Source organism: Salvelinus fontinalis, chromosome 18 (genome assembly GCF_029448725.1).
Source record: "Salvelinus fontinalis isolate EN_2023a chromosome 18, ASM2944872v1, whole genome shotgun sequence".
In the NCBI taxonomy this organism is placed as follows: Eukaryota; Metazoa; Chordata; class Actinopteri; order Salmoniformes; family Salmonidae; genus Salvelinus; species Salvelinus fontinalis.
Genome location: NC_074682.1, coordinates 25961480 through 25974297, shown reverse-complemented (window position 1 = coordinate 25974297; position 12818 = coordinate 25961480). Strand labels below are relative to the sequence as shown.

General features: G+C 41.2%; 2 protein-coding genes across 4 annotated transcripts in view; both read right to left on the bottom strand.

Moving 5' to 3' along the window:
• Positions 1–169: 169 nt before the first annotated feature.
• On the bottom strand, positions 170–2766 carry LOC129815207 (progonadoliberin-2-like). The gene is made up of 4 exons (XM_055868722.1): positions 2567–2766; positions 1530–1675; positions 1338–1421; positions 170–438 (listed from the first exon to the last, which is right to left on the bottom strand). The coding sequence occupies exons 2-4, from the start codon at positions 1665–1667 to the stop codon at positions 400–402; spliced, it is 261 nt and encodes an 86-aa protein (XP_055724697.1). The 5' UTR covers positions 1668–1675; positions 2567–2766; the 3' UTR covers positions 170–399.
• A 4734-nt stretch (positions 2767–7500) lies between these two features.
• Positions 7501–12818, bottom strand: part of LOC129815204 (receptor-type tyrosine-protein phosphatase alpha-like) — a 59139-nt gene continuing 53821 nt past the window's right edge. For all 3 annotated transcript variants that reach the window (XM_055868717.1, XM_055868718.1, XM_055868719.1), the window contains exon 23: positions 7501–12392. In XM_055868717.1, coding sequence (XP_055724692.1) covers positions 12318–12392 — 75 coding nt within the window. In that variant the 3' untranslated portion in view covers positions 7501–12317. The remainder of the gene's footprint in view (positions 12393–12818) is intronic.

Below are 12818 nucleotides of genomic sequence, written 5' to 3'. Positions count from 1 at the left end.
AACATTTTAGAGAAATAACATTTTTGTGCGTGTGGAAAATGTATGGCATTTCAGCTCATGAAACATGGGACCAACACTTTGCATTATACATTTATATTTTTGTTCAGTGTATTTCTATACCTATTCTTTCTTTGGATCAAATTAAATGAAGAGGACAAAGAAGAAGACATTAATAACAAAATAGATACTTTATTACAGGAAATGGCATGTGCATGATGTTACATCTGTAATTGAGTCTAAAGGGACAATAAAGAGGGTGCAAGGGTAAAGGACGGATGCGACATTATTATCAAAATTGATAAACCATAAAATTGGATCAAAGGACATAAGATTAGAATAGAGGTCATTTGAAATAAACAGATAGACAAGGAAGGATTTAAGTCAGCTTCAGTTGATAGGTTACTTTATCTTCTCGAATTCTCTGGCCAGGGCATCCAACTGCAAAGAGAGTAACACCATATGAATTACAGGTGCAATACCCCCCCCCCCCCCCCCCCCCCCCATTTCCACCTCTATGCAGCATGCTTGTAACACATGTAGATACAATACACTCCTATGCTCACACACAAGTGGGCTTTTATTCTTCTCCTTTAATCAGGGACTGATTTAGACCTGGGACACCAGTGCTGCATTCAGCAGGGCACAACATTAAAGGGTGGCAGGTAGCCTAGCGGTTAGTTAGAGCATTGGACCAGTAACTGAGAGGTCACTGGTTAAAATACCTGAGCAGTTAAGGTGAAAAAATATGTCCATATGTCCTTGAACAAGGCACTTAGCCCTAATTTGCTCCAGGGGTGCAGTACTACTATGGTTGACCCTGGAAAACAACACATTTAACTGCACCTATTCGGTGTATGTGACAATGAAACATATTATTATGGAACGTTCAGATAGAAATACATTACATACAACAAACATGCCTCTCTGACACATTGAATAAGGATTAAAATCTGCAATGTTCCACAACGGTTGGCTACGGAACATGGCTCTCAGGCTCTGAGTGGCCAATCAGTGAAAATTAAACTAGCAGTATTCCGGCCTCCCAGGCTCAGATTTGAGGTACTGTATCCCTGGCTTATGTGAATGCCACCTGATACATTATCATTACATTAATGTACTACTGCCTTCCTGCCCTTACACAAATAGATTGCAGTAACTGCAGTCGACTGTGTTATTTTGGATGCAGAATAACTGCAGAATTATATTGCACTCTAGTTACACTGCAAAATTACTGCAGTAAAAAAACTGTGTTATTTTGGATGTAGTATTTGCTGCATACTGCAGTTATACTGCACTCTGATTGCAATATTTTTTCGTAAGAGTGCCCTTGCACTCACAAGAATGTTCCTAAGGATGTTCCTTCGCTGTGGTCTCAGATAGCTGCATTCTCCTGCCTCACAGAGTTTAATCTCCTCTGAAATCTGAGAGAGAGAGAGATAATAGAATGATGGTGACACAAATGGCTACTGTGTATTTTACACATGCATAATATCCATTTGAGTCATTGTGATTGTAGTACTGTGACCCACCTCAGAGGTGGTAAATGAGTCCAGTTCCCGCTTGCCTCCTGGGTACCAGCCATGGGACCAGTGTTGGGAGGAGGACAGCTGGGCTCCCAGACACAGCAGCAGCCCCATCATCAACACCAGCCTAGCCACACTCACCATCACTGGAGCTGGAGAGATGTAAGGAGAGGGGGGGTGTGGGTAAGAGAGCATGCGACACCTGTCAGCCTTGCACACCTTTCACAAGGAAAGAAAGGGAGGGATGGGGGATCGTTATACAATTCACGCCATGGGAACGAGAGAATGTGCGAAAAGGGGGAGAATACTGTGATGACCCTAGAGCTCTCAAGGGAGTTAATTGTCTTGGGACTGCATGCTTGCCTTAGTCTCATAAACCCGACCCTAGGCAACAGTAGCATTGGATACATTGTGGGAGGCAACCGACTGCCTAGGGAGACTATGCTTGCCTTGGGGTTAGACAACTGGGGTTGAACATCCCCTGTGGCCGTACCTACTGCTACATGGTCGCTACATTGGTGTTAGAAGTGTGATGGCGGCGTCTGATCTGCCAGGCAAATGAGGATAATTATTCAAATCTTGGTGAAGAGGCACGATTGGAGAAGCAAAGAGCAAAAAGCAACAAGCCTTAAAGTTTTTTTGGTGTGCAGCTCATAACTTAATTTTATGCAGGATAAATATTTAATACAATACTTTATTAATATTCATACACAGGGAAAAAAATCTCCACAAACAAAAACAGTACGTTTACAGTGGGTTTCAAAGATCCGTTTCTCATTGGCAATTGTTGTGGGAATTTCTTCTCAAGATTCCACTTAGAAAGGCAGGATTGAAAATAAAGAGCATGTTAAGCTTAATTTTAGTTTCTTTTTTAAAACATCTAATTCCAAAATATATACTGGTACTGTCACCATTCACTCACCATACAATGGAACCAAAACATTTAGCTGTCTATGGGTTTAATGTATACTTCATAGAAAGCGTAAAACCTAAAGCAAATGCAAAAATTGATACCCAATAGCAAAAATCGTAGCAATCCTTACCTTAGATCCTCAGTCTGATGATACTTGTTCTATGGGATCGGTTATCACTGTTGATGTCCACCAAGTCTGTCTGTGTGCTGTTCACTTCTATTACTTTCTAAGCTGTTGGTATACAGCAACTCAGTGTCAAATCACTTTCCCAAGGCGACGATGAGTGTTGTAGAGCTGCTCTCTGATGATATTTCTGAAGCCTCTTCTTCCTCCTCAATTTATGTCCCAACCTCAAATGCCCCCCGCCACCTCCCTCCCTCACTCTACCCCTCCTCGCCCCCATTGCTCCTTTCCCTCCCAGTGGTCAGCTCAGAGGTGTTTAGCGACGCGGGGTGTGCGTAAGATCCACTCAATTCCAATTATCATCTCTAAATAGTCCTGACCTCCCCTGGGATGTTCATCCTGTCTGTACCTAATACCCACCCCCTTCCATTACACTCCCCAGCCAACCTGCTCCCAGCCACCAAAATCAATAGGTTGACATGGTTTACTATAAACATCATGTGGCTGGTTGAATCAAGTTCGGTCACTTCATGATGTTCTTACATTTTTTCACACATCACGTTCATGGAAAAATGTATTGGAAGACAAATTTCAACTGGACTGGTTCAGATTTTGTCAGTTGCGTTGAGATTTCAGAACTGTGGAGGACACATAGACAACCTGACAAAACCTGAAACTAACAAAGATTGAACACATTGAATCTTCAATGTTTCTCAACCTTGTTATATCAGGGACCGGCAAGCTACCGTCCTTACTTTACCAGGGACTGGCAACCGGTTGTCCTTCCTGCTTAGAGGGACACCTACAACTAGCACTCAAGAACTGTAATTTCGCTAACAGTCTGTGGGACCGGTCAACAACATTCCAGGATCCAGTGTTGGTCTGCAGACTGGCGGTTGAGGATCACTGACCCAGGCCAAATCTAATTTCCTCTGTATTTGCCCCTGCTTAAAGTGGTGCAGTGGCCTGTCTCGTACCCTCCATCACACCCGAGTGACCGCCAGAAAACTTTGACCATGGGGACACCGGATGACAAGCAAACACGAGCACGGGCAAACACACCAGCCGCCACCATCTCTCTTAATTCCAGTCTGACAGGCCTTTTGGCTTGGGTGAGGGGGTATCAATTGGGGACTGGCAAATTCATGTTTAAAATGCATAGGGGGAGTTCCTATCTGGCGGTTGATTGACAGCATGTCTTCTCGCTGTTGACTTAGTTAATCTGCTGACTGACACGGGGCTGCCAATGCGAGGAGGGCGCAGGAAGAAGGAGGACATGACGGAGTGCTGCATGAGTCACAGAGGAGAATTCATCTCGCCTGCCAAACCTTCCTGAGACACGGCCCGCCAACGGAAGCGGATAACTAATTCACAAAACGTCTTAGAGTAGAATGTAGGATCAGTTAATCTAGGATCAGTTTTGCCTTTTAAACCATAATGAAGAGGGGGGACCTGATCCTAGATCAGCACTCCTACTCTTAGATGATGTGAATAGGGGCCTTGGACCTTATCAAGGGTGTGGGACCGTCAAGTTGGATCTCGCAGAGATGGTCAATTCCAGTCCCGGAGAGAGCTATTGCAGGGTGTGCAGGCTTTTGTTCCAGCCCAGCGCTAACCCACCTGATTTAGCTAATCACTATCAGATTAGACCATGATTAGTTGGATCAGGTGTGTTAGTGCTGGAACAAAACCCTGCACTGAGAGTGGCCTTCCAGGAAGGGGTGTCATGCACCCCAAAAATCTGTGGGGGCACAAAGTACGTAAGGATAGCTGGGTGGTGGAAGTTGGAGAATTTGGAAACACCTGCATTTTTTTTCTTCCTGCAACCTAGAGCCATAATCATTATGCTTATGTTTATTTTTCTGCATATCTAAGCATACCTAAAGCTGTCTATCCTACTGACTGGTGGTTCTTTTTTTAAAGAAAATAAATATGATTCTTTGCATCTCTGCTAAAATCTGGGTAAGAGATGGAAAGGAATGCGAGTCTTATTCAATACATTTAGTAATTGCTTGCCAGCAGGCATGCAAGCTAAAATAGACAAGCTAGTTACTCTAACTTGATAGCATGAAATGGCTGCTTGGTAGCTAGTTATGAGGTTAGGAGATTAGCGAGCCCAGATAGGTTCCCAAAGCCAACATCATAAAATTACTAGGTGGCTAGTTGTATTATAGAAACAAAATCAAAACATAGATTTGTCCTGTTTAAAAATATGAGGGGGCACCTGCCCCTGTGGGCATGACGCCTCTGCTTCCAGGTCCAGAATCCTCCCATTCCTGCAGGAGTAGCTTCAATCAAGTGCTTACTCCAAGCTGTAGATTCTAGATAATGTATTATCTGGTTATGGACCACAGGAGGTTGGTGGCATCTTAATTTGGGAGGATGGGCTCGTGGTAATGGCTTGAGCGGAATTAGTGGAATGGTATCAAATACATAAAACACATGGTTTCCATGTGTTTTATGCTATTCTATTCACTCTGTTCCAGCTATTATTAGGTGAAGTCTTCCCCTCAGCAGCCTCAACTATTATGGACTACTATAACATTCAAATAAAAATAAACATATTGCTTCACACACATTCCACCACAACCCCTGCTGCAGTGTGTAATGTAATGTGTGTTTTGTCCTATATTTTTAATCCCAGCCCCCGTCCCCGCAGGAGGCCTTTGGCCTTTTGGTAGGCCGTCATTGTAAATAAGAATTTGTTCTTAACTGACTCGCCTAGTTAAAAAAAATATATAAAAAAAGAAAAGAGAAATTTGATTGAGGGTAAGGGTTACACCTTTTGTCAATAGGGGGGCGCCATTTCGACTTTGTAAAAATTCATTCCCAAATTAAACTGCCTCGTACTCAATTCTTGCTCGTACAATATGCATATTACTATTACTATTTGATAGAAAACACTCTCTAGTTTCTAAAACCGTTTGAATTATTTCTCTGAGTGAAACAGAACTCATTCTGCAGCACATTTCCTGTCAGGAAGTGAGATTTCTGAAATCGAGGTCCCTGTTCTAGGGTCAGTTTATAAGTCCCCATGTAAGCTATGGGGCTACATGCACTGCATACGCCTTCCTCTAGATGTCAGTAAGCGGTGAGAATTTGAATGGAGTGGATTGCACCATCTGGGGCACTATAAAGGCTCATGGAACAGAAGGGGCGCCTGGCGCAAGAGGGACGTCCTGAAAAGCTTTCGTTTTAGCAGTTCTATATCTCCGGCTCTGATTTAATTAGATTTTTGTCTTAAAAACTTCATAAGGTAGTTAATTTAAACCGATTTATAGCAGTTTATTGCGATTTTCTGGAATTTCTTTGTCTTACGCTATCGCGAGTTGGACACCTCTCAGGTGGATGGCTAGCGTTAGCTTCTATTTCTACAGGAGAAGAGGACATCTTTCAACCAAAAGACGATTGTTCTGGAGAAAGGACACCTTGCCCAAGATTCTGATGGAAGCTCAGGAAATAGTAAGCAGTCGTTATGTTGTTAATTCGTATTTATGTTGACAAATGTCAAATAATAATTCCGCCATGAATTTCGGTGCGGTCTCGCTTTAGCGCACGCTGTATGCGTAGTAACGTTAATTTAAAAAATGTAACACAGCGATTGCATTAAGAACTAATTTGTCTTTCATTTGCTGTCCAACCTGTATTTTTTAGTCAAGTTTATGATTATTTATTGATTAGAATAGGTGCCTCTCCAAAGATTTCTACATTTTCTGGGCAGCTTGGCTACTTTTCTCATTGTATAACCACGATTTGTTCCACTAAATATGCACATTTTCGAACAAACTCTATATGCATTGTGTAATATGATGTTACAGGACTGTCATCTGAAGAATTCTGAGCAGGTCAGTGAAAAAATTTATATATTTTGGTGGTTTATACGTTATCGCTATTTTTGGCTTGAATCAATGCTGTTGTGATGTTTGCTATTGTGGTAAGCTAATATAACGCTATATTGTGTTTCGCTGTAAAACACTTAGAAAATGTAAAACACTCTGAAATACTGGCTGGATTCACAAGATCTGTGTCTTTCATTTGCTGTACACTGTGTATTTTTAAGAAATGTTTTATGATGAGTAATTAGGTAATACATGATGGTCTCTGTAGTTATTCTAGTTGCTTTGGTGAGAGTTGTGATGGTGGCTGCAATGTAAAACTATGATTTATACCTGAAATATGCACATTTTTCTAACAAAACATATGCTATACAATAAATATGTTATCAGACTGTCATCTGATGAAGTTGTTTCTTGGTTAGTGGCTATTTATATCTTTATTTGGTCGAAATTGTGATAGCTACCTATGCAGGAAAAAATGCTGGAGTAAAAAAAAAGTGGTGTCTTTTGCTATCGTGGTTAGCTAATAGATTTACATATTGTGGGTTCCCTGTAAAACATTTTAAAAATCAGAAATGATGGCTGGATTCACAAGATGTGTATCTTTCATCTGGTGTCTTGGACTTGTGATTTAATGATATTTAGATGCTACTATTTACTTGTGACGCTATGCTAGGCTATGCTAGTCAGCTTTTTTACTGATGGGGGTGCTCCCGGACCCGGGATTGGGAGGAAGTAGAAGTTCTGAAAAGCCAGTCCAGACAAACTCAATAACAGTGCATGACCTGGATGTGCATTGGGGCACATAATCATCATCATGCAGTGTAAATAGTCTCAGAACATGGTTGTGTTCAGTAGGGAGAAAACGTTTCGAAATGTAATTATAAAGGGGAGGCCTGTAACGTTACTTATCAAAACACAGATTTCCATTTTCCATTATAAAAAGTTTAGCTGTGGATTGCCCTACTGAACAGAACGCAGGTTAGAGGACTTGGTTCAATTCCAGTATTGAAGATTATAGTATTGATGTTGGGATTGGTGTTACCACTGAACATTTGTAACTATTGCAAATTTCACCAGAAAATGCTGTAGCTAACAAACACAAAATCTCAAGCATTTTATTAGGTTTAAACAATATCTTGCTTAGAAAGGCCATTTGGCATTATATAATTATATACCATTTTATCATATATATAATTATATATACATATATTCAACATTTTAATAAAACACTAGAAAACAAAAGATGCAAATAAAAAATAGGATTTTCTTAAGACAATAATAATAACAAATCAAAAAATTGCAAGAAAAACAAAATATCTAATACATTTCTAAATTGTCCCAGTACAACTCATGTACATTTTCTTTAAAAAAGCAAAGAAAAAAAGCAAGGCAGTAGACAGGAATTAAATATAAATAACCATACATTATGTACAGAAGGGAGTGGGGCAGTGACCGGTTATCGATGAGACAAAACCAGCCCAAGGGGAAAATTGAACAAGAGAGGAAGGAAATATGAGTTAAGTGAAGGAAAGAAAGAAAAAAAAGAAAGGAGAGAGAGAAGAGAGACAGACCGACAGAGAGAGAGAGACAGAGACAGACAGACCGAGAGACAGACATCCAAGGGACAGCTAAACAGGATCAGGAGGAGAGAGACAGGTTTAAGAGGTGGGGTCGCCAGAGAGAGACAGGTTTAAGAGGTGGGGTCGCCAGAGAAAGACAGGTTTAAGAGGTGGGGTCGCCAGAGAGAGACAGGTTTAAGAGGTGGGGTCGCCAGAGAGAGAACGGTTTAAGAGGTGGGGTCGCTAGAGAGACAGGTTTAGGGGTGAAAGAGTTTTAGGGGTGGGCAAGAGAGACTGGTTTAAGGCTGGGAGAGACAGGTTTAGAGGTGGGAGAGACAGGTTTAGAGGTGGGAGAGACAGGTTTAGAGGTGGGAGAGACAGGCTTAGAGGTGGGAGAGACAGAGAGACTGGTTGAACCCTAAGAAGCCCCACTCCTCCAGTCTGTCTCGCTCGCTTTTTCCATCTCTGAAGAAAGGTGTGCCCTGTTGCTCAGACAGGGACATTACATTACTGGGGTGTTGCATCACATTTCTATCGGCAGCCAGCAGGGGTGTGGAACAAGGGCCCGGATGCACCTGGCTGTCCTCTGTAATAACCAGTAAACAATGTCATTGTGATTTGTGGTTGGAATAACTCAGGGCAATGTATTTTACCCACTACAGTGGGTGAAGGTTAGGTAGAGGACCTGACTAGGGGACATAATGAAGGAATAGTCAAGGGTCCAGCACTTCAGTGGAATAGAAGGAAGACATGGAGCCAAGACAAAGCTGGTTCAAAACAAAGCAATGGAGATTGATTGGAATGGAACCTGGCGTTACAGCATGAAATGGAAAGGAGGCTGGTGGATCATGAACTTGAACAGGATAATAAAAGGCCCTGATCTTGGTCTCAGTGTTACAAAGCCAAGCGTCAGTTACGGTTTCAGGGCTTTCTATAGAGGTGCTTTCTCGATAAAGTTATCTACAATGGCTCAAAAATAGTAGTGGGAAGGGGCCAAATAGATGTACTAATCTGTAGAATGATACTGGTTTACCAAGAGTCTATACACCTACACTCAATCAACTCACAGAGGGAGAGGCGCAGGGAACATATTTTCCATATAAATCAACCTGTGCGGCACTTTCCAGAGTAAAGCCTCTAGTGTTGGTGGTTGGCACAGTGTTGTTGGTGACAGGTGATTACATTCAGCAAACCTTCTAGCAAACGCCCACCCTGACGATTACAAAGATCCAACACAACCAAACATCCAGGAAGGAAAATAAAATGGCACCAATTGTAACACATGGGCATTTGAGATGCTTTGGAATGAAACATGGTCTGAAATGACGTTGACAGTATTTTTTTAAGTGACTGGTCTAAGTGAGACATCCGGTTTGAAAATCTCTACCTAGCTATCTATGTCCTGTGGTTTAACCTAATAGAAAAAGTCAGAACTAGAGGCCCTAACCAGAGTCTTTAAAAAGCCCTCTTAAATGCTGACATAAGGGTTGCAAAATATTTAAAAAATCTGTTTTTTTTCCAGAAATCCTGTAATCAGAAGGGAATAAGCTGCGAGGGAATCCTCCCACCTAGAATTCTTCAACCATGATTAAAAAATATATATATATTTTGCAACCCTAGTTGTCAAGTAATTTACTATCTCAGGGTCATGTTACCCATCTGGCCTTTGCATCACCGGTTCTGATTTTTATTTTGGCGCCAATTGTTCAAGCATTTGAACATTCAACAATAACAACAATTTGTCAATACTGGTGCTTTCTTTTGTGGAGTTTCAGAGACTATTTCTAATTTCCTGATCCCATATGATTCAATCACGACAGAGTTGGATTGTGCTCTTTCCTTTCGACCTATAAAAATATAGAAAAGGGAGAAGCTAAACCAATCCATTCCAACTCCTGAACAGTAGGAGTTGTGCAGGTATTTTTCTACAGACTGTGGGCTTTCCTTATGTCCTAATGACAAAACAACGCTGAATCTTTATGACCGTACAAATAGGGCCATCTGTGTATAAGAGAATGCGTTTGGCATCAACTAGGCTTGGCATATCTGCATGGCTCTCTAGCATACCCATCAACCACAGGAGGTTGGTGGCACCTAAATTGGGGAGGACGGGCTCGTGGGAATGGCTGGAGCGGAATTGGGGGAATGGTATCAAATACATGGTTTCCAGGTGTTTGATGTCATTCCATTTGCGCCATTCCGGCCATTATTATGAGCCGTCCTCCCATCAGCAGCCTCCTGTGCTGTCAACTCCACATACCAATGAAGAAACTGGGATCAAAATGGCAGCTCTTATAATTGACCAATAATCCCTGATCACAATTGAGAGCTAAAACCTCATGTCAGTTACCCCTCATACACTCAAACCTTGCAGATATCATGTGAGGTGGGGTGGTTGGGTTTGTGGCGGAGTGGGTTACAATTACAATCCTTTGAGGGCAATTAGTAGCTGTGATTGGCTAACAGACCAGGGGCGGGGTCAATTCCATTTGCACTCAACCAACTAAGTAGACAAACTGAAATGAACTGTATATACATTGAAAGAACCCGTACAGGAACCCCCCCCACCGACAACTATAAATCATTTCCTGAGTTGACCAAGCAGAGATGGAATTGACCTCAACCTTGTTGCTAGCTAACTGACATCATTTATCTTTCATTACAAAAAAAAACAAAACTAAAGACTGAGGTACGCCCGAGGGTGGCCTCATCCACAAACCCATAGCGTGTGTTTCAAGCCAAGCTGTCCTTATTAGGCAGCCATTCTGAAGAAAAAAAAGGTGGGAGTATCAAAGCAACAGCATTAAAGTATAACAAATTCTCAGTATGTGACATCGGAGTTGAATTCTATTTCATTGGCGTTGAATTCTATTTCAATAAAACACTAACAGATAGACGTTCTAAAAATGGTGCAGATAGAAATATAATGAAGAGCTGACAATTTCTATTCTATATGACAACCATATATGTTCTACACAATACATTTCTGTAATGTTTCATCACCCTGAACAGGCCCCAGTTGAAAAACAGAGGGGGTCTTCACATTTTGACGCCATCTTCTCAACCAACCTATACCGAAAAGAAATATACCCAATAGATTACAAACAAGTAAATGGAATGACGCGTAAATAAGAGATAGGACATGTTTTCCCCCATTCCAACTGTAAGCAATTAAATATGAAAACATACATAAGAATTGGTTCATTTCCATGATGCAACAAAGATAGGAAATGCACAGTAATTGCATGGTTACTATATGTTGAGATATATGGACATACATCCAAAATCGACAGTTTTATACAGGGTCATTCTGAATGAATCATTATATTGTGGCAACATATCAACCTCATACTCATCATTATTATGCAAAGGCTATTTTGAATGCATTGCTGGCCAAATCTTCAACACGCTCCTTACATTTCAATATATTTGACGTTTGATATCTTTTCAGTATGGGAAACTTCAACTTCCCTAAACTTTCTACACACATATAATCCACTGAAGCCCAGCATGTATAAGACCACCTATATGACAGCGTTTCCTAGGTCCTTGAACACAAACACAGCAAAGCCACAATGTATTGGAGACATGTGGCTAGCTACGCCCTTAGTCCTGCCATGATTCATTGACCTCTGTGTGAACTCAACGGAAAACTAGTCGAAAGAGTTTGGACCATGTGATTAGCAAAGCCATCATGACCAATTCTGGATGTGCTTCTGGCCAGCTGTAGCGTGTGTGCGTTCGTGTGAACAGAAGAATTCTGATTGGCTGTGTAAATCAATTCCTCTGAAGTCGACCTATCAGCTTTAAGCTGCAGCCTGAATCAGATGAAGCCATCAACCACGTAAGTCTCAGTCACTGAACCATAAAAAACAAAAGACAAGAGAAATAAAAAAAACACCAACATCATTCCCTCAATTCGCAATTTTTGACATTAGCCTCAAGTGTCCAATTTATATTCATATATATTTATATAAACCAATAAAATACATTATAACTTCACCCTAAAATTGCAGCAAAAAAGGTCTTAAAAACAAAACACCAAAATGTGACAGGCTAAGTATATGTACATGATTGGGGGATGTCTGGATGGGGAAAGATTGGGACAAGGGGGCCGTATTAACAAGATCAATATTACAAAATATTCAAGAAGGCATCTCTGATATTCCCTCCCTCCCTCCAGTACACTGCAGCGCTGCACTTGCTCTGTCACAAGACTTCCCTTCAGTTTTCCTTCTAGCACAGAGGCTGTCCAGTCATCTAAGCCGTGACCAGTTTCTTTGCTTCCGTCGGGTACACGTGTGTTTGCTTTGTTTTTATGACTGTATATGGATGTCCGTCCCTTGTGGGGGTCTGTCCCTACTTGAAGTTGGCATAGTCAGAAAAGGCATCAATATACTCCTGGACCACTTTGTAGCAGAACTCGTACTGCTCCTAAAACAGAGAGGAGAACATCACAATAATGATTAAAAAGGATACTACTAAATATACAACCAAGATAAATTCATTTGCACACAAATGGAATTGCAAAACTATTCTAAGTCACTGAAAAAGTTGTGTTTCAAATGCTGTCCAAAAAGACAGTAGAGAAAATTGTGCATGTGAACACACACAACACAGTATCTTATATGGCAGTGAACACATAAAGAGGAAAGAAATATGGGGGGGAAAAAGAACACGTGGATAGAGGTGAGTTTCTGACGTGGTGAGTCAAGAGCTCGTTGATGAGTTCATATAATCTTGTTTGTGTTTACATTTGTTGTTGACAACAAAGCTGGTATGGTAGAAATGGAGTCAAACCTATATTGTTGGTCGATATTGGCCGTTTACCACTATATCGCTATCGGCCCATAATTAAAC

Excerpts from the sequence above, each read along its gene's own strand:
- LOC129815207 (XM_055868722.1), bottom strand. The coding sequence starts at position 1,667 with ATGGTGAGTGTGGCTAGGCTGGTGTTGATGATGGGGCTGCTGCTGTGT. Across the intron at positions 1,422-1,529 it reads ACTCATTTACCACCTCTGAG|ATTTCAGAGGAGATTAAACT; the intron begins GTGGGTCACAGT and ends TCTCTCTCTCAG. Across the intron at positions 439-1,337 it reads ACATCCTTAGGAACATTCTT|TTGGATGCCCTGGCCAGAGA; the intron begins GTGAGTGCAAGG and ends CTCTCTTTGCAG.